General features: G+C 34.4%; 1 protein-coding gene across 2 annotated transcripts in view; it reads left to right on the top strand.

Annotated features, from left to right (window-relative positions):
- The window catches only part of DNAJC1 (DnaJ heat shock protein family (Hsp40) member C1), a 222900-nt gene that overhangs the window by 104722 nt on the left and 91730 nt on the right, over positions 1-26448 (top strand). Inside the window, exons 7-8 of one of the 2 annotated variants that reach the window (XM_063100054.1) lie at positions 3095-3185; positions 13494-13657. In XM_063100054.1, coding sequence (XP_062956124.1) covers positions 3095-3185; positions 13494-13657 — 255 coding nt within the window. The remainder of the gene's footprint in view (positions 1-3094; positions 3186-13493; positions 13658-26448) is intronic. The other variant, XM_063100055.1, reaches the window with a different exon arrangement.

Below are 26448 nucleotides of genomic sequence, written 5' to 3'. Positions count from 1 at the left end.
CAGAGAGATGTTCAAATTTGGCTGGACTACTAGAAAGAGGCTGCTGTTACCCAGCAAAGGGTCTTTGATTGAGATGAGGAGAATACAAAGAAAGGGAAGTCATACGCAAGAAGATATATGATTTGGCAGGTGGAGTTTAGGTGAAGTATGAAGCATTAAAAACTCACCCCTACGTTGTGGTGGAGAACAAGATTCTTGTCAAAATGATGAAGTAATAATAAAAATAGCTAACACGTATAAGGCCTAACTATGTGCAAGATGTCATTCTAAGTGTTTACCAAGTATTAACCCATGTAATCTTCACAACAGCTCTATGAGTTAGGTACTTTTATTATCCTCATTTTAGAGATGAGAAAACTCACCCATAGAGAGGTGAATTGCTGAATGTCACATAGCTGATAAGATGGCAGAGCTGAAGTCTTAATCCAGGTAGTCTGGCTCTAAAATCTGTCTTCTTAATCACTGTATTGTATCTCACTGTACTGATGACTGATTTCAACCTACCTTCTTTCACCTCTCGTAAATAACTATTCTGTGCCCTTCTTTTCTTGCACGGCACCATATTTCCTACTCACCTCAAGGAGCCAATGCCTACCTGACTTTTTCTTCCCTACTATTAAAACCTACCCTGTGGAAAGAAACTAATAAGCTCATTCATTCATTCACACTCGGGTGTAAATGACTGATATGTGTTGCTTTGCCTCCCACGGATTTGTCACCCCTTTTCCCCTGGGTGACAGAGCCGCCAAAGATTACTCAAAGCCCATCTCTTCTGAGCAGTGAGAAGCCCTGAAAAGGGGCTAATCTCCCAGAACCCTCAAGATAGAGGCATTCCTTCCATTTGGGAAATTAACCATGAATTGGGGTTCTCTTCCCACAATTTATTCTCCAGACCAGGAAGTTACAGGAAGAGAGCAAAGGTGGGGTTTTTGCTAAGTATAGTTTGACAAGTTTAACAATAGAAGCTGGTAACATTCAGTAAAACAAGCAAGGTGACATTCTATAATGCAATTTTCAAGAAGTTAAGTTGATCCACCAACAAAAGCTTGATCTTAGCAAACATTGTCTTCTTATAACAATTTCCCAGTATCTTTACATATCAATCAGTAACCTGTCTGTCCTTTGAGCCAGCAACCTTGCTGTATTACAATTCTTTATCTTACAACAGAGACTAGCCTGGGGAAAGTTTCCTTTCCCCTACAAGGTCAACATTTTATATGTACTTTTAAGAAGCTAGGCCAAACCAGAAACTGCAAGGTTTTTGGAAAACCAGACCCTGTGAAATACATTTGCTTTATGTATACTCCACAGATATGGCTTTATATGCAATAATACTCCTCTAGGGTTCAGATTTTTTTTTAAGGGGGGACAAGGGGAGTGTTAAGGGGCCATAAAACTTTAACCCTAAACCCTGTATATATGGGCATGGGAGGATGAGTAAGTTGGGTGCACGACCATCTGAGCTCTTCAAATTATACCATTGTTTAGCTAGCCTGGGGTTTGTGGGAATCCCTCTAGTAGAAATAAGTGGGAATGGAAAGAATTAGAGATACATCTTTATTATAATGATGTATTGTATTATTTCCCTAATTCTTATGAGTGGAAGAGTTTTGATACAACTCTAAGAGAAATAGACCCCAGGAGAAAGCTTGAACACAGTCATAGATGAAAAGACATTTCCATTCTCTGGTTTAAGTGTTCATGTATTTACATCTGAATCAGAGTAGTGTCAAAGATTGATTTTTTTTTTCCCTTTATTTCCCATAGAAATAAAACCCTCTCAGATGGACCTATGATTTATCTGCTGCAGGAATCTGACAGTTGGCCAATGCTACCCTAGAGTTATATATAGAGAAAGTTACCCCTTTTTTTCTTATGCCACATCAGACAGTCATCAGGCCCTTTCATCCATTTCTTTATAAGGTTTCTCTGAAAGTTCAATCTAATATAGTTCAGTAAACACTTCTTGAATGCCTGCTTTATGTCAGATACTTAGCTGTGGGCATATAAGTATCCCTATCTCAAATTTCTCATCTTCTAGGAGAGAATATAGCATTATATAAGCAATCATAGAGAAGTTTAAGTACAGAAGTAGTATACAGAAGAGAATTACTCTGTTGCAAAGGAGATGGTGCTTGAACAGGCTTTTCAAGGATGAATAGAAGTTCATTAGAGTAAGGGCAGGAAAGCAAAATATTCTAGCTAGCAGGCAAAGCAAATGCAAAGATATGGGAATCACAGTGTGGCCTGGCAGCTACAGGTGGTATTGCTATAGAATATATGAAGTTTGAGTCAAGGAATATGGGAAAGAAATCTGTTTTGCTTTTTTTTATTGTCAGGATCACAATATGCCTTAGAGCATCAACCTGTTTATTTTCATGCCTGTGATTATTTAAAGACTAGTCTTTTTTTGGTACCTTGCTTAAAGTCTTACCTGTGTGCCACTCATTGAGACTTTATCCACTGTATCTTGACACTTAAGTGTTTGTGTACAGTAAGTGTCCGCAGTCCTCAGTCTTCAACCCTCCATGACAGCTGTTTTATACTGGCATTAAGGGTGGTAGAAGGAGGAATGACAACTTTCATTTATATCTGTATGTTCATATAAGTTTTGTACTCAGATTTGCATATTATGGTTTTGAGAATCTATGGGAGTTAAGGGACCTATTGGAGTTAAGGAAAATTGCATTAGTACTTTGTTGGTCACAGTAACATGATTTACTGTGCCAAATAATTCAGTTTAGCATATTCCAAATAACTCAGTTTTTCTGCTTTCTGTCCATGCAATAGTACAATATTGAGAAAATATCATACAGTGGAAGAAAACAGAAAGAGGATACTTCCTTTTCATATTTGAGAGAAGAGAGTTTACTTTAATTTTTACTTACGCAGTTTCTTTTCTTAGCTCTCCAGGACAGGAAAATCATAGTGAAATGTTTATTCAGTTTCTCCTGTTCATCATAAAATTTGAAAACATGAACAGAAAGAAAGGCTGCTTGTAAAATGAATATGCTTCTTTGAATGAAGTTATATGGAAAATACTGTCAAATCAAACTGATTTTTATGTTAATTTATTTATAATTTCTGTTTTAAGGATGCTGGGCAGTTTTATGCTAAATATAAAGAAACAAGATTGAAGGAAAAGGAAGATGCATTAACTAGAACTGAACTTGAAACACTTCAAAGTGAGTTTTAAACATTGTCTTACTGTGTTAACAATATCATATAAAACTTTTTAAATTTGAATGTTGCCTTAAATTCAGCAGTTATTATTTTTTTTTTAACCATTCCCGAATATAGTCACTTTTACTTAATATATTATCTGCAGAAAATACTATGCTAGTGTTATTGAGCCACCCAAAGTCCAATATCAGAAGGAGGGATAAAATCAACCTGGGGTCTATGATAACTCTTCAAGTCTAAGGGCATCCAAAATTTGCAAAGTCTTAATATACTTTAGCAATTATAATTGATATGCAGTGCCAAGTTTAACCAACTGATCACTCACCTTGGTGTATAACAGTAGTAATTGGAAAACTTGAAAATACCAATGATTTTTGTTTTGAAAGTCTGTTTCATTTGCAGTATTGTTACATAATATAGACAACCTTGAATAAATTATCAGTATGTTGAAAAGTAATCTTCCATTGAACATTAAAGATAGTTCTTGCTGATTTTAAGAAAAGTTGAATATACTATTAAAGAAGGCATTTTCCCAGTCCTTTTGTCTAATTTTGCCTTATGTACATCTTTCCCACATGTATACATTCTGCCTCTTTACATTATTTTATTTTTATTCAGAACATTTAATACTATATAACATTAATTTATTTATTAATTTTGTTTACTGACCTTATCTGTTTTGTTCATTGCTATGCTATCAGGTTCTGGAGATTAGGGCATGGTCATTTTTAGGGGGTCATTTTTCTGTCTACCACAATCCTTTGGTGTCTGGGTAGCTTTAGAACAGGGACTGTTTCTTTGTTATATTTGTATGTGCAGCATCAGTTTTCTGGCACATAATAAATATCCACTAAATGGATGAATGGATGTTTATATGAATTGATGTAATTCCATGAATATTGAATGTCAACAAAGCACCTATTTGTATAGAACACTATCTCAAGGAGCTTATAATTCAAAAGTTTCAACAATTACAAATAAAAAGTAATATTTCAATCAACTATATTATTGGTTAAGAGGGAAGAGTTAGGATGTTTGTTAACCTTACATATTAAGGTTAACTGATGTGTGTGTTGGGAAGTAGGAGTGGGCAAATGAAACTTTAAATGTAATTTTTATATAATTGTTATTTTTAAGTAAAATTAGTACATAAACATTTTCTAAGCTTTTTCAGATTAGTCAAGAGGAGAAAAAAAAAATCACATTTATAAGAAAAGAAAAAAATATCGAACTAACCCAACACCTACCTATAGAGGTAATGGGAATGAATACTCTACGTTTCATTGATCTCATAGACACAGCTTATCATTTTTATGTAGTTTTTGTAACAAATCACTTAACTGTTATAATTTTGGCATATGTGTTAGAATTCCCTAATAGTCATGGATTAAGCCTACACACTACCTTTTTGAAAATAGGGGTTAAACATGAAGTATTTATCACAATGAAAAAGCTCCTTTTGAAGTTTATAACCATTTTTCCAAAACTATTTAAAGATTTTTGTTCTGCCTAAAAGTTTGATAACATTTCTCAAATAGATATAATTCTCTCTTCTTAATTTGTTATTATTGTCTAATTAAAAGGACAAAATTTAAAATATATAAATATCTGAAAATTTTCTGTTCTTCCACAAAGGTGTGTAATATATAGTCTTCTAAAATGCTTGAAAATTCATCACTAGTTTATCAGTTATTGAAACGCAGAATGGAATACATAAATACCAGAAAGCATATTAAAGACAATTCTCATACTAAACTGTGTGTAATAATACTATTATCACTCGTTTTTTATATCAGTGGTGTATTTAGAAAAGGTAATAGTATTAACATTTAGAATGCTAAAGAACAGTCATGTTTACTGTTAACATTGTCAGAAACTATCATGTATTTTTTAATGTAGTCTCTAATGGCTATATGCAATGAATGTTTCAATTAATTTTCTTAACTTCATTGCAGTGTTCTGCATTGTATGCTTCAGAATTAATGCATAAAGTTCCCAAATCCCCCAGTGTGCCTTTCATTTGCCCCATCCTTCTTAATTTGGAAGACTATCATTGGAATACTATGTTCATAATAACATTCCATCTACTTAATTGGGTAAATGCATCTCATGCAGATTAGCAATAGCTATTTTATGCTGCCTGTTTTTCATGACCTAATTGCTAATCTGCCTTCATGTCTATCTGCTTTACTGCTTAGATTGTGCAGTATTCTCTGAGGGCTACACTAGAACTATTTTGAGTAGGGTGTGGTGGTCTTATTAAAATGGTATTTTAGAGGGGGAAAAGTGTGAAAAGGGTAATTTCTTAAAAATAAATATTCTGCTGGGAAGTCTTTATGCAAAAATTTGTTGATATCTATTTTTGAAATTTTTGGTACTTATTTATTATAAACATTTAATCAGTTTTATGGCTTAGCTTTAAATAAGTTGAATATAAATTTATAAGGCTAAATATTAAAGATATTTTTATATATTCTCTAATTATATGTGTTTTATAGTAAATCAATAGAAGTGAATTCCTAGTACTTATAATGAAACAGGCCATATCATGAATGGAAAAAAATGTTTGACTTATTTTATAAAGAAATTGTTTATAAAGGTCACAATTTGAATAGACAAAAGGAGGGGAAAGGATAGAAGTAAAACTTAATGTTTTCTTTATCCTTTTCTCTGTACTTTACAATGATTTTAAAATAAAAACAAAATCAAATGAAAACCCTACTGCCAAGTACTTCTTTTTTATCTGCAGAAATAATATTTCTGGAAATTAGGTATGTTTTTCTTCTTGTTTTTCTTCTTGTGGTCTCCATTGCATGCCCCAGTGATGGATCTAAGTAGGGTGTCATGGTAATACATAGGATGAAGCACTTAGTGAAAAGTTGGGGAACAGAATATGCCTTTTTATGAAAAAACATTCACCTTCCTTAAGAAAAAGACTGGTTTTCTAGAAACTAAGGTCTACGAAGAAAGGAAATACAGCTGCTGATTTATTTGTAAGTTGATTCAAGGGTTGGTGGGAAGAAGAAAAAGGAAATTGGGGAGGGGTGGCCCCAATTTAGATTAGAACATTTTGCCTGTGGCAATATAAGGTGCTCATGGATGGGAGAATATTGTCTGAGATAACTTATGAAAAGGTATATATAACCAATCACTAGCTCCAGTATATACAGAAACTCTGTACATTAATTTATGAGCCATGTTGTATTATAAAGCCTAATAGGAGCCATTGTCCCAGAAGAATGTGTATGTAGGCAAAGAATATCTAAAGAATAGTATTTTCTCCTAGGTACTTTGCTCTAATATCAATGGAAGTGTGAATTTTTAAAATCATACAACTCAAATATAAATTTATAATTCCCTTAATGTTTCAAATGATAATGTTGTGTATGTGCAAATGTAACACAAGCTTGACCCCCATTGTAGCAGTGTTAAGAGAAAGGGAAATTTGACTATGGTATTTGAAAGGTGGGACCTTTGGGAGGTGATTGGATTGTGGGGGCTCTACCCTCATGAATGGATTAATCCTAATGGATTAATGGATTAATGAATGAGTGGGTTACATGGGAGGGGCACTAGAGACTTTATAAGTAGAGCAGGTGACTGTGTTAACACTTACTGTTGACGAACTTGCCATCTGATGCCCTGTGCTGCCTCAAGACTCGGTAGAAGGTCCCCGCCAAGAAGAAGGCCCTCACTAGATGAGACCTTGGACTTCCCAGCCTCCAAAACTATAAGAAACAAATTTTGTTTTCTTATAAGTTACCCAGTTTCAGGTACTCTGTAATAAGCAACATAAAATGGACTAATATAATACCCGAATTACAGTGGTTCAGCTTACAATTTTTTGACTTTACAATGGGTTTATCAGGCTGTAACCCCATCATAAATTGATGTCTTAGTCTGTTTTCTCTTGCTACAACTGAATACCACAGACTGGGTAATTTATAAGCAATAGAAGTTTATGTAGCTCAAGTTCTGGAGGCTGGGAAGTCCAAGGGCCTGGTGTCAGCATCTGGTGAGGGCCTTCTTGCTGTGTCATAACATGGCTAATAGCATCCCATGGTGAGAGAGCAAGAGCAAAAGAGCCAGGGAGAGCTTGCTTTTATAACAAAGCCTCTCACACAATGAGCCCACTCCCATGATAGCAATATCAGTCCAATCCTGAGGGTAGAGCTCTCATCAATCCATTAATCCATTCATGAGGGCAGAGGGATTAAGTTTCCAATACATAAACTTTTGGGGGACACTTTCAAAGCATAGCAGTCAAGGAGCATCTGGACTTACAATGTCTGCTTACTGTTCCCCACCCGGCCTCTACTGACATTATGGGGGGATGACCTCATTACCACTGGGCAGTTGTGAAAGCCCTGATTCTCCAGTAGGCTCCTCTGAAACCACTCTGTCGGGGAGGCAGAGATACACCTTATTAATGTAGGATGGATGTGGAACTCCAGGCTACCCCATGTGGCCTCCACTGACTCCACAGAAGGAAAGAGATCCTCATTACTTCTCAGCCTTCTTTCTCATATCACCCTGGTGAGAAGGTTGGTTTACCTCATTACAGGCTGGCAATGGTGGAAGTCTGGGATCTCCATTAGCCTTTGCTGGCACGATGGTGGAGGTGGGGTGGCTATAGTCTTTTCTGCCTTGTTTGACTGAAGTAGAACGATTTTGTCTAAAAGTTTTACTTTGCTATGCTGCCCCTTTCCTGGTCCTTTGGCTAGAGAGAGCAGGCTCTTGTTCTGTGTGTCTCTGTCTGTGCCTATTAATGTTTCTGGCTTGCTGGCTCTTCCAGCACCAAGTTGGATATGTATATGAGATCCAAAGAAAACCCAGGGAACTGACTACCCTGGCATTCTTTGGGGCCTAGCTCGTCTGCCTGCTTCTTTCTAGCTTTCAGATTCTTCTTGTGTTTGTTTTCTATATAATGGTTAGGGTTTTTAGTTGTTATTAGTGGGTAGAATAAGGAAAAGTGCATCTAGTCCATTTGTTATGAAGTGGAAGTTTTATATTCTTGAGAATATCATGTTTTTACACAGTTATATCTAGTAAAATAGCTAACATTTATTGAGTGCTCAATATGTTCCAGGTTCTATTCTAATTCTATTTTATGTGTTTCAATCTTATTATTTCTTGTAATCATCCATGAGATACATATTAACATCATTCCCATTTTACAAAGTGATGAAGGATTTTAAGCAAAAGAGCTAGTAAATTGCAGAGTTTTAATCCCAGATCTGCCCACAAGGAGAGCTCTTTCATTCTTTCACTCATTCATTCATTTATTATGTACTGAGCATCATACTTTGTCCTAGGCACTAGGAATTCAGTAGTAAACAAAATAAATAAGAATCCTGCCCAAATGAAACTTATAGTCTAGTGGTGAGAAGAAACCAACAAGATAAATGGTGATAAATGCGAAAGTGAAAAGTAACAAGGAAGGGGAAAGGGAGTGTGTTTGTGCGTATGTGTACATGGCAGGCCTGCTGTAATGTAGATAAGGTGGGCAAGGAAGACCTCAGTAAGAAGGAGACATTTGAGCAAAGACCTGAAGGAGGTTAGGGAGTGAGCCAGGAAGGTGAGGGTAGTGGATCTCAGGCTGAAAGAACAGCTGAAGCCTTTGTGTGTCTGAGGAATAGCAAGGAGGCTGGAGCTTGAATAAACAAGGAGGGAAGTAGTATTAAAATGAGACCAGAGAAGTGATGATGGGGTGGGGCTGGGAGGGCATAAGTCACACAGCTTTATGTTGTAAGAACTTGGCTTTTAGTTAAATGGGAAGCCACAGGAGAGCTGAGCAGAGGAGTGATATAATTTGACATTTTCTGAGAAGTCTGACTATAGGTTAAGAACAGATTGAAGCAAAGACAGACTTGAAGCAATGCTGTGGATTGACTGTCCCCCAAAACTCATTGAAGCTTTCTCTCCATTGTAATAGTGTTAAGAGGCTAGGAAATCAGACTACGGCAGTGTTCAAAGGTGGAGCCTTTAAGAGGTGATTGGATCATGATGACTATGCCCCCCGTGAATGGATTAATTCATTTGTGAAAGAATGGGTTAATGGTTTTGTGGGTTGTCATGGGAGTGACACTTGTGGCTTAAAAAGAGAGTAAGTGAGCATGTTAAGGAGCTTTTGCCATCCTCACCGTGTGATGCCTACATCACCATCCAGAAGACCTTCACCTGTAGAGATCCCCACCCAGAAGACCTTCACCAGATGTGTCCCCTGGACCTTGGAGGTCCCAACTTCCAAAACTTTAAGAAATAAATTTTATTTTTTTTAATAAATTACCCAGTTTCAGATACTCTGTTGTGAGCAACAGAAAACAGACTAAAGCAAGCAAGGGGACCAGTCGGGACATTTTGTAGTAATCCAGGCAAGAAATGGCGATGGCTTGAATCATGGTGGTAACAGTGTAGGTAAGGATAAGGAATGGGAATCAGAATGTATTTTGAAGTTGAAGGCTACACGATTTCCTACTGGATTTCATACAGGATGTAAGAGAAGGGGACACTGATGACTCCAAAGTTTTGGACCTCAGTACATTAAAGGAATGGGATGGCATTGGGAGAAGCAAGTGGAAGTGAAGGGGGTTTTATCTGGAGCTTAGTATGCAACATAGCTCGATGTCTCTTTAATATTTAGAATACATTCCTGTATAGCTCAGGATCTAATCCCTACAACTATGCTGTGAGAGAGGTAGGGTATTTCATTTTATACATGGAGGCTAAGAGAGGTAAGTAACGTAAGGAGGTTAATGTATTGGTAAATGGCTAAAGAAATAGAAGTTAAGTTTTCTGATTTCTTGTTTCTTTTTTTACTTTTTTTCTCTTTTCATATTATGACATGATTTCAAGTCTCCTTACTGTACCAATAATTTTTCTAACGTATTAGTTTTTCAGTTCTGTGTTTACAGTGCTCAAAACTGATGAAAACCTCTTTCCTTTTCCTCTTCTAATTTATGTTTTAAGATCTATTGCACTGTGAAATTCCCTGTGCCTGCTAGAAAAAGATAATATGCTTAAAATATTGTGACTCTGCTCAATTTAAACTCTGTTCTACTGTTTTCAATGCCATTAAGGTCCAGGTGTTAATCAAGACCTAAAGAATAGCCTCAGGTACATGGCCAAAGAGGCCAAATCACAATTTGGCTAATGTGTCTTAGCATAATAAATACTTTTTCACTGTGAGGCAGAAAGTATTTGGCTGTAAAGTAGCTCGTTAATAAGCTGAGTTGTTTAGTGTAAATTTCCAAATATGTAAGAAGATAGACTATGTATGCCAGAATGGTTTTTTGTTTGTTTTGTTTTTCTGGGTCCAAGCTCCTTGTGTTTTGTTTAGAAGGAGTGTTACACTGAAAGACTCCCTTAAGATGATATTTGGCTCATTTCTCATTCCTTTAACAATCTTATTCAATAATTTTTTTGCTTGAGAGGAAGCCATTTCCCTTCATTCACTAGACACTTAATGAATCATGGCTTTTGCCTTTGCTTTTTTGGTTTGTGTATTTTTGGTTTTGTTGTTTGGGTTTTTTGTTTGTTTGGTTTGGTTGCTTGGTTAGTCTTTGTTTTTTGCCTTTATCGAGCTTAGTTATCATTAGGAACCAATCTATCTTAACTCAAAGCCCATAACTTAGGAAACTTTAATAAGAATTGCTTTCCCACTGTAAAAATACTCTGTATTTTTAATTTAGAATTTTTCCTCAAAACTTCAAAATGCTGCTAAAAAATCTTGCATTGTTCTTGAATGAAGTGTAAATAGTAATGGGTTCATTACCTCCAAACTTCATGATACTTTAGTCCATACTAATTATACAGGTTTTACTGAAACTAGAAAATTGGAGGAAAGATGAGTGGTTAGCAAATGTCTTTAGTTCACTTGTGCATGTTTTCTAAAATACATTGTTTTGAAACACCTATTTTTAAAAAATGTATATGTAAGATTTTGCCATGTGCAAATGTGAGATGCTACAACCTTAGCCCTGTATTATTAAAGCAGAACAGAATTTAATAAATATTTACTAAGCTATTGGTTAATTGGCTTTAGAAATCTGGATTTTCAGTTGGATTATGTGTGTATTCTTGTCAAATTTTGTTTTTATATTTTTACTTATAATTTTATTTAAAAATACATATTTATAAATTACTCGTTTTTTATTGTGGTGTTCCTTCTCTTTTCCTTTATTGTCTTTACTCTCCCTTTCTCCTTTATGTATCCCTCCACATTTCTTGATATTCATCTATATTTTTCTTCATGTTTATATAATGATATTCAAATATATTTCCATGAATATGTATTCACATGCATATATTGAGATTTGGAGAGGCATTATGTTGTTTTACAAATACAGAATCTTATATGCCTTTCTGCATCTTGCTTTTGTTACTCAAACTCATGGAAATCTCTGTTAGTCAGTTGCTTGCCATAGCTCTATTTGATGGTGATTTAATATTGCTCAGTGTGGATGCATCATCAATAATTATTCAGTCATTTCTCCTATTAATAAGCATTTACAGGGCTGGCCGGTTAGCTTAGTTGGTTAGAGCTTGGTGCTAATAATAAGCATTTACTGTGTTAATAGTTTTGTATCTCTATGAAGAAATGGTAAATAGTCATATACACACAAATACATACATACCCATATACATACACACGTATGGTTACATTCTAATGCTTTTATTTCTGGGGGAATTACTGGGGGAAATGTTGTATATTTTAATTTTAATAGATGTTTTAAGACTGCTTTCCAAAAGGCTGTGATAGGATAATTCACATTTCCATCACCAATTTAGAGATAGCCCTTTCTGTGACAGCAGTACAACTTATTAGATTTTAAAATTTCTATCTATATGATAGGTATAAAATCATATCTTGGTATTGCTTGAATTTGCATTTCTTTAAACTTTAGAGAGTATGAGCATCTTTTCTTGTTTCTTGGCCAAGTTGATTTGTTTATTTGTGAACAGCCTATTCATGACCTTTCCCCATTTTTTTCTATTGGACTGCTTATCCCTTTCTCAATTTATAAAAATCTCTTTATATAATATTTATATCAATCTTCTGTTGGTCTTCTGAATTTCAGTTATTCTTTTGAAATCTATTATTTGTCTCTTGGTTTGTTTATTTTATCTATCTTTTATCTTTTTTATAGCATCTGGCTTTGTAGTCTTAGGTTTTCTTCTTCCTTTAATTAGTACGTGTAGTTTTTTAGATTTCTTTTTGTAAGATTTTTAGTGTTTTGGCCTTTTTTTTTTTTTTTTTTTTTTGTCTTTTTCATGACCGGCACTCAGCCAGTGAGTGTACCGGCCATTCCTATATAGGATCCGAACCCTCGGCGATCCGAACCCGCAGCGGGAGCGTCACCGCTCTCCCAGCACCGCACTCTCCCGAGTGCGCCACGGGCTCGGCCCTAGTGTTTTGGCTTTTTAAGTCAACTTTCTTATCCAGCTAGAATTTAGTTTTGTATATGATGTAAGATTTGTGTCCAGTTTCTTTCAAATGGATATTCAGTTGTGCCACCAGCATCGTTTATTAAATTCTTTTCCCTCTGAATCAAAATATTTATGAATCCTCTATTCTCTTGTCTATTCCTATGCTGATACCATATTGATTTTATTACATTGGCATTATAGTACATGCAGAGACACACACACACACACACACACACACACACACACGGTGGTAAAGATATGGCTATGACCTGGGTAAGTTTGACTGTAGTAATTAAGAATGGAGTTGCTTCTCAATTTTGAGTCACTAATCAAAATGGGATTTAATAAAGAGCCCAATTGATAGCCATCTATTTATAACTACTCCTGATGCTGCCAGATTATATTTTGCCTTTGTAAAATATTGAAAAGATAAATAAATATTATTTATTGAGAGCTAGTGCTTTTTTTACAGATGAGTAAATGGACACTTGTTCTAAGGGTTAAGTTACTTGCCCAATATTGTACATAACTGTTATGTGGTAATGGTAGGATTAAAACACTGAATTAAAAGCTCTTTCCGTTGTGTCAAAATGAAATGTTTGATGAAAAGTACTTTGAAAACTAAAGGTGCATACACATTGATATGGTGATTATGTCATGATTATCATCTCATGAGCGGCATCTTTTGAGTTTTATTTAAAAACAGTGCAGTGGTTAATGTACAATAAAACTTACAGCTAGTTATTTATGACAAAGCAATTCTATTTTGATGAAAGAACAATATTCATGTGTTCTTTCAGGATATGATCTATGAATAAAATGTTAGAAATTCTATCCGTTCTTAACAAATCTCAATAATTGGTTTTTTAAACATTTTTTAGAACAGAAGAAAATTAAAGTTAAAAAACCAAAACCTGAATTTCCCACATACGTGCCTTTAGAAAGTACATATATTCAGTCTTATGATCATGGAACTTCTATAGAAGAAATTGAGGAACAAATGGATGCTTGGCTGGAAAACAGGAGCAGAACACAAAAAAAACAGGTAAATAAACTTTTTAAAACTTATTTTAATCAAGTAAAACATGTACAGAAAAAACACATAAAATATAGATGTGCAGCTCAGTGAACTATCACAAGGTGAACCGAGTCAACCATTGCCAAGATGAACTAGAATATTGCCAGTGTCCCGAAGCCTCCCTCATGCTTCCTCCTAGTCACTACCTTCCTTTTCTTCCACAAAGATGATGACTATTCTAGCTTCTAACACCATAAGTAGTTTTGCCTGCTTATTGAAATTTATAAATGGAATCATCCCATATTCACTCCTTTCCATCTTATTTCCTCTAGTCATATTATATTTGTAAGATTTATCCATGATTCTGTATAGCAGGAGTTTATTTTCATTGCTGTATAGCAGTCCATTTATAAGTATAGCACACTTTATTTTTGTTGGAGAAATATGGTATTTCCAGTTTTTGGCTATAATGAATAATTTTCCTCTGAACATTCTTATATATGTCTTTTTAGTACATACAATTGTAAATTTCTATTTTTGAAGTTAAACTGCAGGTCATAGCTAAACTTCAGTAAATACTTTTAAACCATTTTCAAAAATGTATCAATTTATACTTCAGCAATGTGATATGAAAATTCCAGTTACTCTACATCCTTGCCAACACTTAGTCAAATCTTTATATTTTAACCACCTGGTAGGTATATAGTAATATCTGATTATTGTTTAATTTGCATATCCTTTGATGAATAAGACTGAACACATTTTCTTATGTTTATTAGACACTATATCTTCCTATGTGAAGTGCCTTTCCAAGTGTTTTTATTGGGTTGCCTTTTTTGACACTGGTTTGTAAAGAGTTCTTTATGTATTTCAGAATTGAGTCTTTTGTACATATCTTCTCCCATTCTGGCTTGCCTTTTCAGTCTCTAATGGTGACTGTTGATGACCAGAGTTACTAATTCTAATCATCAACCTTTAACTTTACTTTGGGTTTTCTGGTGTTCTGTTTAAGAAACCTTTTCCTACCTCAGTGTCATAAAGATATTTCTAAATCTTTCTAGAATCTTTAATATTCAACTTCAACTTTTAGATTAACAGTCCCCTGGAATATATTTTTGTGTTTGGTATTAAGTATTGATAATGTTTAATTTTTTTTCCAAAAGTTTTTTAAACCAATCGGCCATACCAATTAATAAAAAGACTGTTTCCTGCAGTTCTAGAAATGCCACTTTTATCATAAACTAAGTGCCGATAACTATGTAGGTCTGTTTCCCACACAGATGTTCTACTTTGTTCCATTAATCTACTTGTCCATACTTGTGCCAATACTACACAGTCTTAGTTACTGAAGCCTTATATTAGGTGTTTGGTATAGTGATTTTCAAACTTTGTTTTCCTTCTGTAAGATTGCCACTTTACATTTTCATATAAATTTTGAAAAGTAACTTATCATTACTTACAAATTATTCAGCTGATATATTTGATTGGAATAACAATGAATGTATAGATCAGTTGTGGAAGAATTGACATCCAAATAGTATTGACTCTACAACCCATGAGTAAATCCATTTATTTAGATCTTTTAAAGTTTCTTTCAATAATATGTTGCAGCTTTTTGCATGTACATATTGCCCATTTTTTCTTAGATTTGTTTTTATTTGGTGTTTTTAGATGATAATGTAAATGGTATTCTCTCTTAAATTTCACTTTCTAATTATTTTTAGCATAAAGAAATAGGAGGGTACTTCAAAAAGTTTTGGGGAAAATAGAATTAAAAGATAATACAAATCTTTCCATGAACTTTTTGAACTACCCTTGTATAATTGACTTTTGTGTAATAATCTTGTGTCTAGTAATCTTACTAAATTTATTTTTTACTTCTGGTTGTTTCTCTGTGTATTATCATTTTTTTCTGTGCTGATTAGAATCTTTAATACAATATATAATAGAAGTGGTGATAACAAGTATGCTTGTTTCATTCCCAATCTCAAAGAAAACTTTCACCATTGAAATTTTTTGTTTCATCACTGAAATTATTTATTAAACTTTTATCTATTTTACTATTATTTATGATGTATGCTAGAAGCTTTTTATAACATTTTTATTAAAATATATTTCACAGAACATAAAATTCTCCATTTAAAAGTGCACACTTCAGTAGTTTTACTTTATTCACTATGTAGTGCAACCCTCACCACTATCTAATCCAAGAACACTTTCCTCATATCAAAAAAAAACCCAAAAACAAACCTGTATCTGTTAGCAGTTAGTTCCAGTTCTTCGCTCCTTGCTCTCCTGGCAACTACTAATCTACTTTCTGTCTCTATGGATTTGCTTATTCTGGACATTTCATGTAATTGGAATCATAAAATTACGTAAAATAAATATGTAGCCTTTTATGTTTGCTTTCTTAATTTGACATAATGTTCTCAATGTTTTCATGTTGCAGCATATAACAGTACTTCATTTCTTTTTATGGCCAAGTAATATTCAATTGTATGGATATATTGCATACTGTTTTTCCATTAATCAGCTAATGGACATTTGGATTGATTCCACTTTGGGGCTATGATAAATAGAGATGCTATGAACATTTACGTACAAGACTTTGTGTGGACATATGTTTTGTGCTTTCTCTTGGGATTATAATTAATTTCTTAATTTATAACAATCTAGTTAGGATTAAAGCCAGTTTAGTTTCAGTAATGTGTAAAAACTTTGCCCCTTTATACATACTCTGTTCACTCCCCTTTATGCCTGTTGTTATTATCTACTGTTGTCACAGATTAAATGTTTATATATTATGTGCTCATTAACTTAGATTTATAATTATTGCTTTATGCAGTTGTCTTTTAAATGAGATGAAAAAGAAAAGGAATTACAAACAAAAAATGCCTTTGTACTATCTTTTATATTTACGTATGTAGATACCTTTCCTGGTGTTCATTTTTTCATGGGGAGTTGAGTTACTGTCTAGTGTTTTTTCATTTCATTGAGAAGGACTCCCTTTAGCATTTGTTGTAGGGTGGGTGTGCTAGTGATGAACTCTCTTATTTCTGTTTTCTAGGAATGTATTGAATTCTCCTTCATTTTTGAAGGATAGTTTTGCCAGAATATACTCATAATTCTTGGTAGAATTTTTTTCTTTCACCACTTTCATTATATAATCCCACAACTAGCTGGCCTCCATTGTTTCTAACTGGAAATCAACTGTTATTCTTATTTAGGAGCCCTTGTAAATGATGAGTTACTTTTCCTTTGCTGCTTTCAAGATTCTTTCTTTGTCTGTAGCTTTTGACAATTTGATTATGATGTATCTAGATATGGATCTCTTTGAGTTTTTACTGCTTGGAGTTTATTGAGCTTCAAATTTTACGTTTTTGATCATTATTTCTTCAAATATTCCTTCCCCATATCTTTCTATCCTCTTCCTCCCCCCCAACCCCCACCTCCTGGCACTTCATTATGCTTATGTTGGTATGCTTGATGGTGCACCACAGGTCTCTGAGGTTATTTTTCTTCATTCTTTTTTCTTTCTGTTTTTCAGACCATATAATTTCAGTAAATCTATCAAGTTTGCTGATTCTTTTTCCTGTTTGAATCTGCTGTCTAGCCCCTCTAGTGAATTTTTTATTTCAATTATTGTACTTTTCAACATTGGAATTCTATTTTTTCTTTTAATAATTTCAATCTGTTTACCAATATTCTCAATTTGGTGACCCATTGTTCTCATACTTTTGTTTAATTCTTTAGACATGGTTTCCTTTAGCTTGTGGAAATATTTAAAATAAATGATTTAAAGCTTTTCTCTTTAAAGTTCATTGTCTGGTCTTCTTTGGGCTATTTCTGTTTATTTCCTTTTTCCTTTATATGGGCTGTACTATCTTGTTTCTTTGCATGCCTTGTAATTTTGTATTGTTGAAAACTAGACATTTTAGTATTATAAATAGCAAGTCTGGAAATCAGAGTCTCTCCCCTTTCCAGGGTTTGTTGTGGTGTTTGACTTAGTGTAGATGTTGTTTGTTTTTTAGTGACTTTTCTGAACTAATTCTGTGAAGTTCATATTTTTTGTCATGTGTGGCCGCTTAAGTCATGGTTACATTAGCTCATTGTTCAGCTAATAATTGGACAGAGGAACCGTAATTTGGTTCCTTAAATGTCTGGAACCAAAAATTCTCCCAGTCTTTGCCATGAGCTCTATATGTGTGCGTTTACAATTTTGCCTTACTTCTTGCTTCCGCAGAACCCTAATGTCATCAGCAGGTGAGAGCTTAGGTTCATTTCAGGTCTTTCCTGAGCGTACACATGGCCTGCTAGATTCCTAGGAATGTCAGAGAATTTCACTCCTTGGCCATTCCTCTCAACCTTTTTGGTTAGCCTATTGTTGCCCCAATTGTTTCATATCGCCTCAGGCAGAAGACTAAGATATTATCCTGTAAACGTTTTTTTTCAACAAATGCCCCCAGGAAAATAGTTTTAGCATAAGGCCAGTTCTGATTTAGGCAAAATAAAGGCAAGTCTTTTGAACCTGTCTTCCAGGGAGCTACCAGATAGTCAGAAAGAATAATTACAGCTCTTTGCAAATTAGTTCATTCTGCTTCCTCCAGTACCAGGAATATGGGTTGTTATTTTCACAGGTGAATAGCTGGCTGGGGAAGAGGGGCTAGGACTGGGGTCAGTTAAAGTGCCACAAAATTTGCTATTCTTATCAAGAATCAGCTGTTTTTCTTGAATACATCTTACTCATGGTGCTGCCAGCCTTTGGTTATTTTTCAGAGTTCAGAAAAGATTGATTCTGGTAGTTTTTGTCTACTTTTTTTGTGACTTTTATTGTGGTGGAATTTGGAGAGTCTCACTCTGATGTCTTTGTAGACATCAGTCTAAGTTTTTGAAAAATTAAATTAAGGAAGTTCCCTTTCTAGTTTTGCTAGGAATTTTTATTTATTTCAAATGAGTGTTGTCAAAACTGGTCAAATACTTTTTTCTTCATCTATTTATATGTTTTTCCACCTTTATTTTGTTAATGAGATAAATTACACTAATTGATCTTCTAATATTAAATCATGTTGCTTTTCTGAAATGAAACCAGTTTGGTCTTATGAAGTGTTGTCCTTTAGTATACTATTTGATTTGGTTTGTTAATGTTTTGTATAGAATTTTTGTTTTTATGTTTATGAGAGAGATTGGTCTGTGATTTTCTTTTTTTGTATATCTTTGTCAGGTTTGGTGTCAGTCATATGTTGGACTTATTAAATATGAATTGTTTCTTCTTTTTTTTAAAGTTTTTTATTTTGAAATAATTATAGATTGATGGGAAGTTGAAAAGACAGTATAGAGTTCTTATATCCTTTTCACCCAATTTTCCCTAATGGTAACTACAGTACAATATCAAAACCAGAAAATTGTCATTAGTACAGTGGCTGTGTTATATGTCATTTTATCACCTATATAGATGCTCCTTGACTTATGATGGGATTACTTCACAATAAACTTGTCATATGTTGAACAAAAGTGCATTTTTGACCTACAGTATTTTCAGTTTACAGTGGGTTTATTTGGATGTAACCCTATTGTATATTGTAAGTCAAGGAGCATACTGAATGGGTATGACTTTCCTGCCATCATAAAGTCAAAAAATAATGAAGTAAATCAAGTCTAATGAGTAACAGTTGTAAATTGGGGACTGTCTGTAGATTTATTAACCACAACTGCGATTATTTTCTTACCACTCATGCTTCTCCTTTATAGTCATACCCATACTCTTCCCACCATCCTTAACTTCTGACAACCACTAATTTTTTTTTCTCTCTACAGTTTTGTCATTTTAAAAATATAAATAGAGTCATTCAGTATGTGACCTCTTGATATTGACTGTTTTTACTCAGCTAATGCCCTCGAGATCCATCCAAGTGTTTGGATGTATCAGTAGTATTTTCTTTTTTATTGATGAATAATATTTCATGGTATGCCTATTCTACAGCTCATTTAATGAACAATTAAATGAATGAATATCTAAGAGTATTTTGGGTGTTTCCAGTTTTTGCCTATTACAAATAAAGCCACTCTAAATGGTTTCTTGTTTGAATATAAGCTTTCATTTCTCTTGGGTATATATCTAGAAGTGGAGTTGCTGGGTCATATGGTAGCTCTATGTTTAACATTTTGAGGAACTGCCAAACTGTTTTTCAATATGGCTGCACCATTTCACATTTCTGCCATCAGTATATGAGAGATGCAAGGTTTTTTGCATTCTCATCAGTATTTGGCATTGTCTCTATCTTTTATTTTAGCTATTCTAACAAGTATGTGATAATATCTCATCATATTTTAATTCCATTTCTCTAATGACTGGTCATGTTGAATGTCAGTGAAATCTTTCCTCACGTCTTTTGCCTATTTTCTGATTGGGTTGTTCACTTTATTGCTATTGAGTTTTGAGAATTCTTTGTATATTCTAGGTATGGGGTTTTTATCAGATTTTTGGTGTGCAAATAAATATTTTTTCACAGTTTTGAACTTGTCTTTTTTTTTTAACAGGGTCATAGCAGAGCAAAAGTTTTTAACTATAATAAAATGCAGTTTACTATTGCTTTTTCTTTTATGGATTGTGTTTTTAGATCATACCTAAGAACTTTTTACCATGCCATAGATCCCAAAGAGTTTCTCCTATGTTTTCTTCTAAATGTTTTATAGTTTTATATCTCACATTAAATATATGATCAACTTTGAAATATATTTGTATAGGGTATGAGTTTCAGGTCAAGGTTTTTGGTTTTTGTTTGTTTTGCCTATTGATAATCCAGTGTTTCAGCACCATTTGTTTAAAAGACTATTTCTTATTTGTTCTTTATTTTTATTCCCTGGAAGAATAGCATAAGATTGGAATTATTTCTTCAATAAACATTTAGAAGCAATCTCTGGTAAAGCCATCTGGGCTTTCTTGGAGGGGTTAATTTTGAATTGGGATCATTTAGATTTTATATTTCTTCCTGTCAGTTTAGGTGAGTTGTGTTTTTCCAGGAAGTTGTCAATCTGTTTAAATTATGAGATTAATCCATGTAAGGTTGTTCCACATATCTTTTTATTTTCATTTAATGTTTATAGAAGTGCTCTCCAATAGAACTTCTTGCAGCTATGAAAATATTCTATATCTGTACTGTCCAATATGGCATGTGTCTCCCCATACTCACCAGCCAAAAATGTATATGGTATGTGGCTGTTGAGCACTTGAAATTTGGCTAGTGTGGCTGAGGCACTAGATTCTTAATTTTGTTGCAGTGTAAGTAATTTAAATTTTACTTTAAATAGCCTCATGTGACTAGTGGCTACAATATTAGATGGCACACATGTATAGGGTCTTTAATGATGTCCTCCTTTTCATTCCTGATATTGGGTATTTGTGTGTCCTCATATTTTTTGTCTGTGTCTGTCTGCCTGCCTCTCTCTTCCATTTGTTAAGCTACTAGTCTTTTCAAAGAACCATCTTTTGCCTTTTTTGAGCCTCTAATATTGTATGCTTGTTTTCTTTCTTACTGATTTCTGCTCTTTTATTATTTCCTGAATTTTGCTTTTTTTTGAGTTTAATTTGCAATTCTTATCTTGCCTCTAAAGATGGAGTATAACTATACTGATTTCCAGTCTTTCTTGTAATACATACATTAAAGGCTATTATTGTCCCTCCAGGAACAGCTTTAGCTATTATAAAACCACAATTTTGATATCTTTTGTTCTCATTTACCATCAGTTAAAAATGTTTCTGATTCTCATTGTGATTGCTTCATTGACCCATAGACTCATGAGTATATTTCTCAATTTACAAACACATGAAAATATTCCAGTTATCTTCTTGTTACTACTTTTCAGCTTGTTTTAAGGGCAGACAACACTCTGATTTCAGCCCTTTTAAATGGGTTGTGACTTGCTTTGTGGTCAACTTTATGGTCAGATAGTTTAAATATTTGATGTACTCTTGAAAGAACCTTATAGCTGTGGGATCAGGATTCTTTATATGTCAGTTAATTAAAGTTTCTTAATTATATTTTTAAATCTGATAATGATGATGGTGATGATGATGATGATTAGTTTTTGGTAACTTCTTTAACCAGCTGCAGCAAGAGAAATGTTAAAGTCTTCCATTGAAATTGTACATGTGTTCATTTTTTCTTATGGTTTAGTCATATTTTACTATACAGATTTTGAAGCTACTAGTGAATTTGAATTTTGAATTTTTATATCTTTTGGTGAATCAAATCTTTTACCACATGAAATGTTTTAATTTATCTCTAATAATTCTTTTATGCTTTTAATTTTTCTTTGTCTAATATTGATATAACTATTCTAGCTTTCTTTTGGCTTATGGTATATATTTTTCCATCCTGTTACATTTTGTTTCCTTAGATGTGCCTCCTATTATTGTACAGTTTAAAAAAATCTAGCCTGACAGTATTTGAATTTTATTTAAAGCATTTCTTCCATTGTTATTTAGTAAAATTACTGACATTTTGGGGTTTACAGCTACCACCTTACTATTTGTTTGTTCTAGATTTTGTTCTGTTTTTTTCCCTCTTTGTTTATACACATTTTCTCTCTCATATTTTGTCTTCTCTAGAATTGCTTCATATTTAACATGCCATTTGTCCTTCATGTTCTAGGTTCTTTTTTCTCACTTCTATTGCTTCTTTTGTGTTGATATTGATAATTTTTTAGATTTCATCTCCTTTTTAATGGCTTCATTATTGATATACAATGACATAAAATAAATTGCAAATATTTAAAGTACCATTTCATACATTTTGACATGTATATAACTGTGAAACCATCATCAGAATCAATATATTGAGCATATATGAGTCTACAAGGAGACCTCAGAAAGTTCATGAAAAACTAGAATTACTAGATAAAAGTAAAAAATATAAACATTTGTAAACTGCTGATTTCTTTGGGGCATTGTCTCCATAAACTTATTGTAAAGCATCAGTGATTTTATCATTCTTCTACCCAAGCTTCCCCATAAATTTGATGTTTTTTCTTCCTTCAATTTAATCAGTATTCATGATGCTTTGGTAGGGGCTCTTTTCAAAGTGATGTTATCCTTCTTACTCCCTCAAACTAGCTTCCCCTTTTATTGTTTGTCTGTGGTATTTGTTGGTTTTATGAGGTGGTATGATGTAGTTTCTTTCTCTTTCTCATTTGCACATCTGCTGTACCAGTGATATTTGTTCTAATGCATGTGTTCATGGAGGTGACATTTTTGGGATTTCAGGTGCAGGAGTCCCTTAAGGATTTCTTGTAGATCTGGTCATGTGGTGGTAAACTCCCACAGCTTGTTTGTCTGGGAAATGTACTCTTTCCTCTTCTTTTGTGAAGGATAGCCTTGCTAGGTATAGTATTCTTGGCTGGCCGATTTTTCTTTTAGTACTCTGAATATATCATCCCATTCTCTTCTGGCCTGTAGGGTTTCTGCTGAGAAGTCTGCTGTTAGTCTGATAGGAACTCTGTTATATGTGACTTTTCTTTTGCTGTTTTTAAGATTCTCTCTTTGTCTTTGACTTTTGACAGTTTTACTACAATGGGTCTCAGAGGGACTTTTAAGGATTAAATTTGTTTGGGGAGCTTTGATCCTCTTGGATCTGGAATTCCGTATCTCTACCAATAACTGGGAAGTTTTCCACTATTATTTTACTGAATATGCTTTCAGTGCCTTTTCCTTTCTCCTCCCTCTCTGGGACACCCATCATTCAGATGTTTGTGAGCTTAAGGTGGTCTGCTAGCTCTCTTAGATTTTCTTCATTTTTTAAAATGCTTTTTCCTTTTTTTTTTTTGTTCACTGTGTTATTTCAAAAAGACTGTCCTTGAGATCAGAAAGTCTTTCTTACCCTTTATCTAGCCTGCCACTTATGCTCTCAATTGTAGTTTTTGTTTCACTGAATGAGTATTTCAGTTCTAAGAGTTCTGCTACTTTCTCTTTTATGGTTTTTATCTTTGTGAGTTTCCTTCTTCATGTCCTGGATGGTTTTTCCCATTTCATTGTGTTGTCTAACTGAGTCTTCTTATATCTCACTGAGTTTCCTTAACATTGTTACTCAAAATTCCTTTTCAGACATTTCAAGGGTTTCCTGTTGTGTGGGGTCTAATATTTGATAACTATAGTATTCCTTTACTGGTGTCATATTTTCTTGCTTTTTTGTATTTTTAGTATCCCTACATTGATTTCTAGTTATCTGGTGGAGCAGTTGCTTCTTCTGTTACTCTGGGGTGGCTTGTGAGGAGGAAGACTCCCTCCTGTAGATTCGTTTGATATTGCTTTCTGGGTAGGGTGTTTTAGTTTTGGTTCCAGATAGCCTCAGTAGTTCTGGGGTGTTAAGGGGGATGACAGCTACATCTGTAGCTGGGCCTACATGAACAGGTGGGGCCACTCAGTTGTCTGTTGTGTCTGGGCCACCTGGGCAGCTGGATGGCAGGACCCATGCAGGTGAGTGGGACCATGAGGTTGGTCCTACCTGTCTAGCTGCCATGCTGCCCCAGCTGCCCACATGGACCTAGCACAGTCCAAGTGGGTGGCTAGGGTTGCATGGTCAGGATGGGCTGCTCAGCGGAGTGTGCTGTGCAGGATGAACTCCTGTGCAGGGAGAAGGGCCATGGCTCTGGGACTAGATGATGGCACAGGTGACCCTGCGGTGGTGGGAACAGGCTGGGGCAGGAAGAGAAGGGTTTCCACTGGGACATGCTCACAGCCAAGCAGATTCTTGTTACTACAAGGAAGAATTCCTCCTGGCAGATGCTGGTGTTGGAGACATGGCAGTAGCTGATGCCACTTGCCTCTTTCTCCGCTACACCACCCTGCTTAGAGTTCATGCTCCACGTGGTCCTCACGAGGCTCCTGCTGCCTTCACATGCTCTCCTACCAATGCTCTCCCCTCCACTCAGCTGTGTCCCTTCCTTGTCCTCGTCCTTTTCTGAGGGAGGATCACATGTTGGGGACCTCCAGTCCACTATCTTGCCCCACCCCTCCCTTGTCTCATTCTTGATGTTGGAAAGTGTTCAGTCTTTCACCACTGATTATGATGTAAGCTCTATGCTTTTTAACAGATGCACTTAATCAAGATGAAGAAAACTCCTTCTGTTTGTTTGCTGAGAGTTTTTATTATGAATGGATATTGGATTTTGTCAAATGTTTATTTCTACATCTAATAGGATGATTATATGGTCTTTCTCTTCTACCTATTAATATAGTGAATTCTATTGATTGACTTTATCATGGTGACTTCTGCTGAGAGAGCATAATAATGAGGACAATGGGAGACAAAATACAGGACTCTTAATGTTGGGAGAGTGGATTCTAGTTTTAGCATCACTGTTTATTACCTACATGATTTGGGTTTTAGTTTTCTTATTATTTAACACGTTATAAAAAGTGTGAAGTTATCTGCTCTTTCTACCTTAGAAGAGGATATATGTTAAAACATTTTTATAAACTGAGAAAGCCTAAAACATAAAGTTTTCCTATTAATCTAGTCTTGTTTGGGATCCTGTCATTTTCCAAGTTTTCATCTACATTAAATTTTTTCTTTTTTTTTTTTTCATTAGTAGAAACCAGATACAGATAAATGTATGTCCCAGTTATCCTCTCTGCTGTTTGTACTAAGAAGTTTTACTAAGAAGTTGACTCTTTCTCCAAGAGCTTCTCTAATACTTCCACTAACTAGTTTTTGTTTTGTCCAGTGTTTATTTGGGAAGGTTTTTAGTAACTTATCTGTGTGTTCTCACGAATACGGTATTGATGTGAATTGATATAATTGAGAGGTGAGCTTGTAAGAGAGGATGCTCTGGGTTTGACATGGTGATGAATGACCACAGACAGGACTAGTAGTGTGTTTGTGTAAAGCTCCTATAGACAAATTGCATAAAGAAAATACCATAGTAGAAAACTAGTTGTTGATTTTACTGATGCTTCATGTCAAATAGGGGAAATATAAATTTTTTGTCATCATCATTATCATACCTAACATCTTTTGAGTGCCAGATGCTGTCCTATGTGCTGTACGTGGAGTAGCTCACTTAATCCTCACAAGAACCCTAGGTAATAGTATTTTCTCCATTTTACAGAGGATGTTTGAATATAAGGGCCAGGGTAATATACAAGGATACTTCAAAAAGTTTGTGGGAAAGTAGAATTAAAAGGTAACATGATGGTTCCATGAACTTTTTGAAGACCCCTTGTATTTAATTGAATCATACACAATTGCCATTTTTAGGGCAAAAACATTCAGATATGAAGAATTTTACATGACTCAACCAATTTAAGTAAAGTAGGCATTAATTTATTCATGGAATTTCTTAAACTTCTTTAGCTGCTGGAAGGGTCAAACCTAGGTAATTTCTCCGGTAATTTGCTAGAACTTTCATAGTGACAGTGCCTATAGCACTTTATAGCAATAAGTGAACGATGACAGATATCCAAATAGTAGGAATGTTAGATGAATATTAGACAGAATTTTAAGTTATTTCTGATTATTTTTACGATTGCCTTACATTTTGTAGGTTGGTGATAGTCTTTTTTCAGTATCTGAAACGATGTCATTAAATATTTTAAATACAATAAGCAGATGTCAAATAATTTTTTGTGAAAACAATCATTGAAACTTATGACTAATGAAACTAAGGTTTTAATGTTACTGGGTAAGCCAAAACAAATAATTTCCTGCCATAATATTATAACAAATAAACTCTTTTAAAATAAAATATTTCTTTCTTTCCTCCCCCCTGGTGACCTGCTGGTAATGTTCTGCAGTGTTTTATGTAGGAGACCTGGATTTCAT

Source organism: Cynocephalus volans, chromosome 6, assembly GCF_027409185.1.
Source record: "Cynocephalus volans isolate mCynVol1 chromosome 6, mCynVol1.pri, whole genome shotgun sequence".
NCBI lineage: Eukaryota > Metazoa > Chordata > Mammalia > Dermoptera > Cynocephalidae > Cynocephalus > Cynocephalus volans.
The sequence above is the reverse complement of the archived record's forward strand: the minus strand, read 5'-3'. Positions and strand labels throughout refer to the sequence as shown.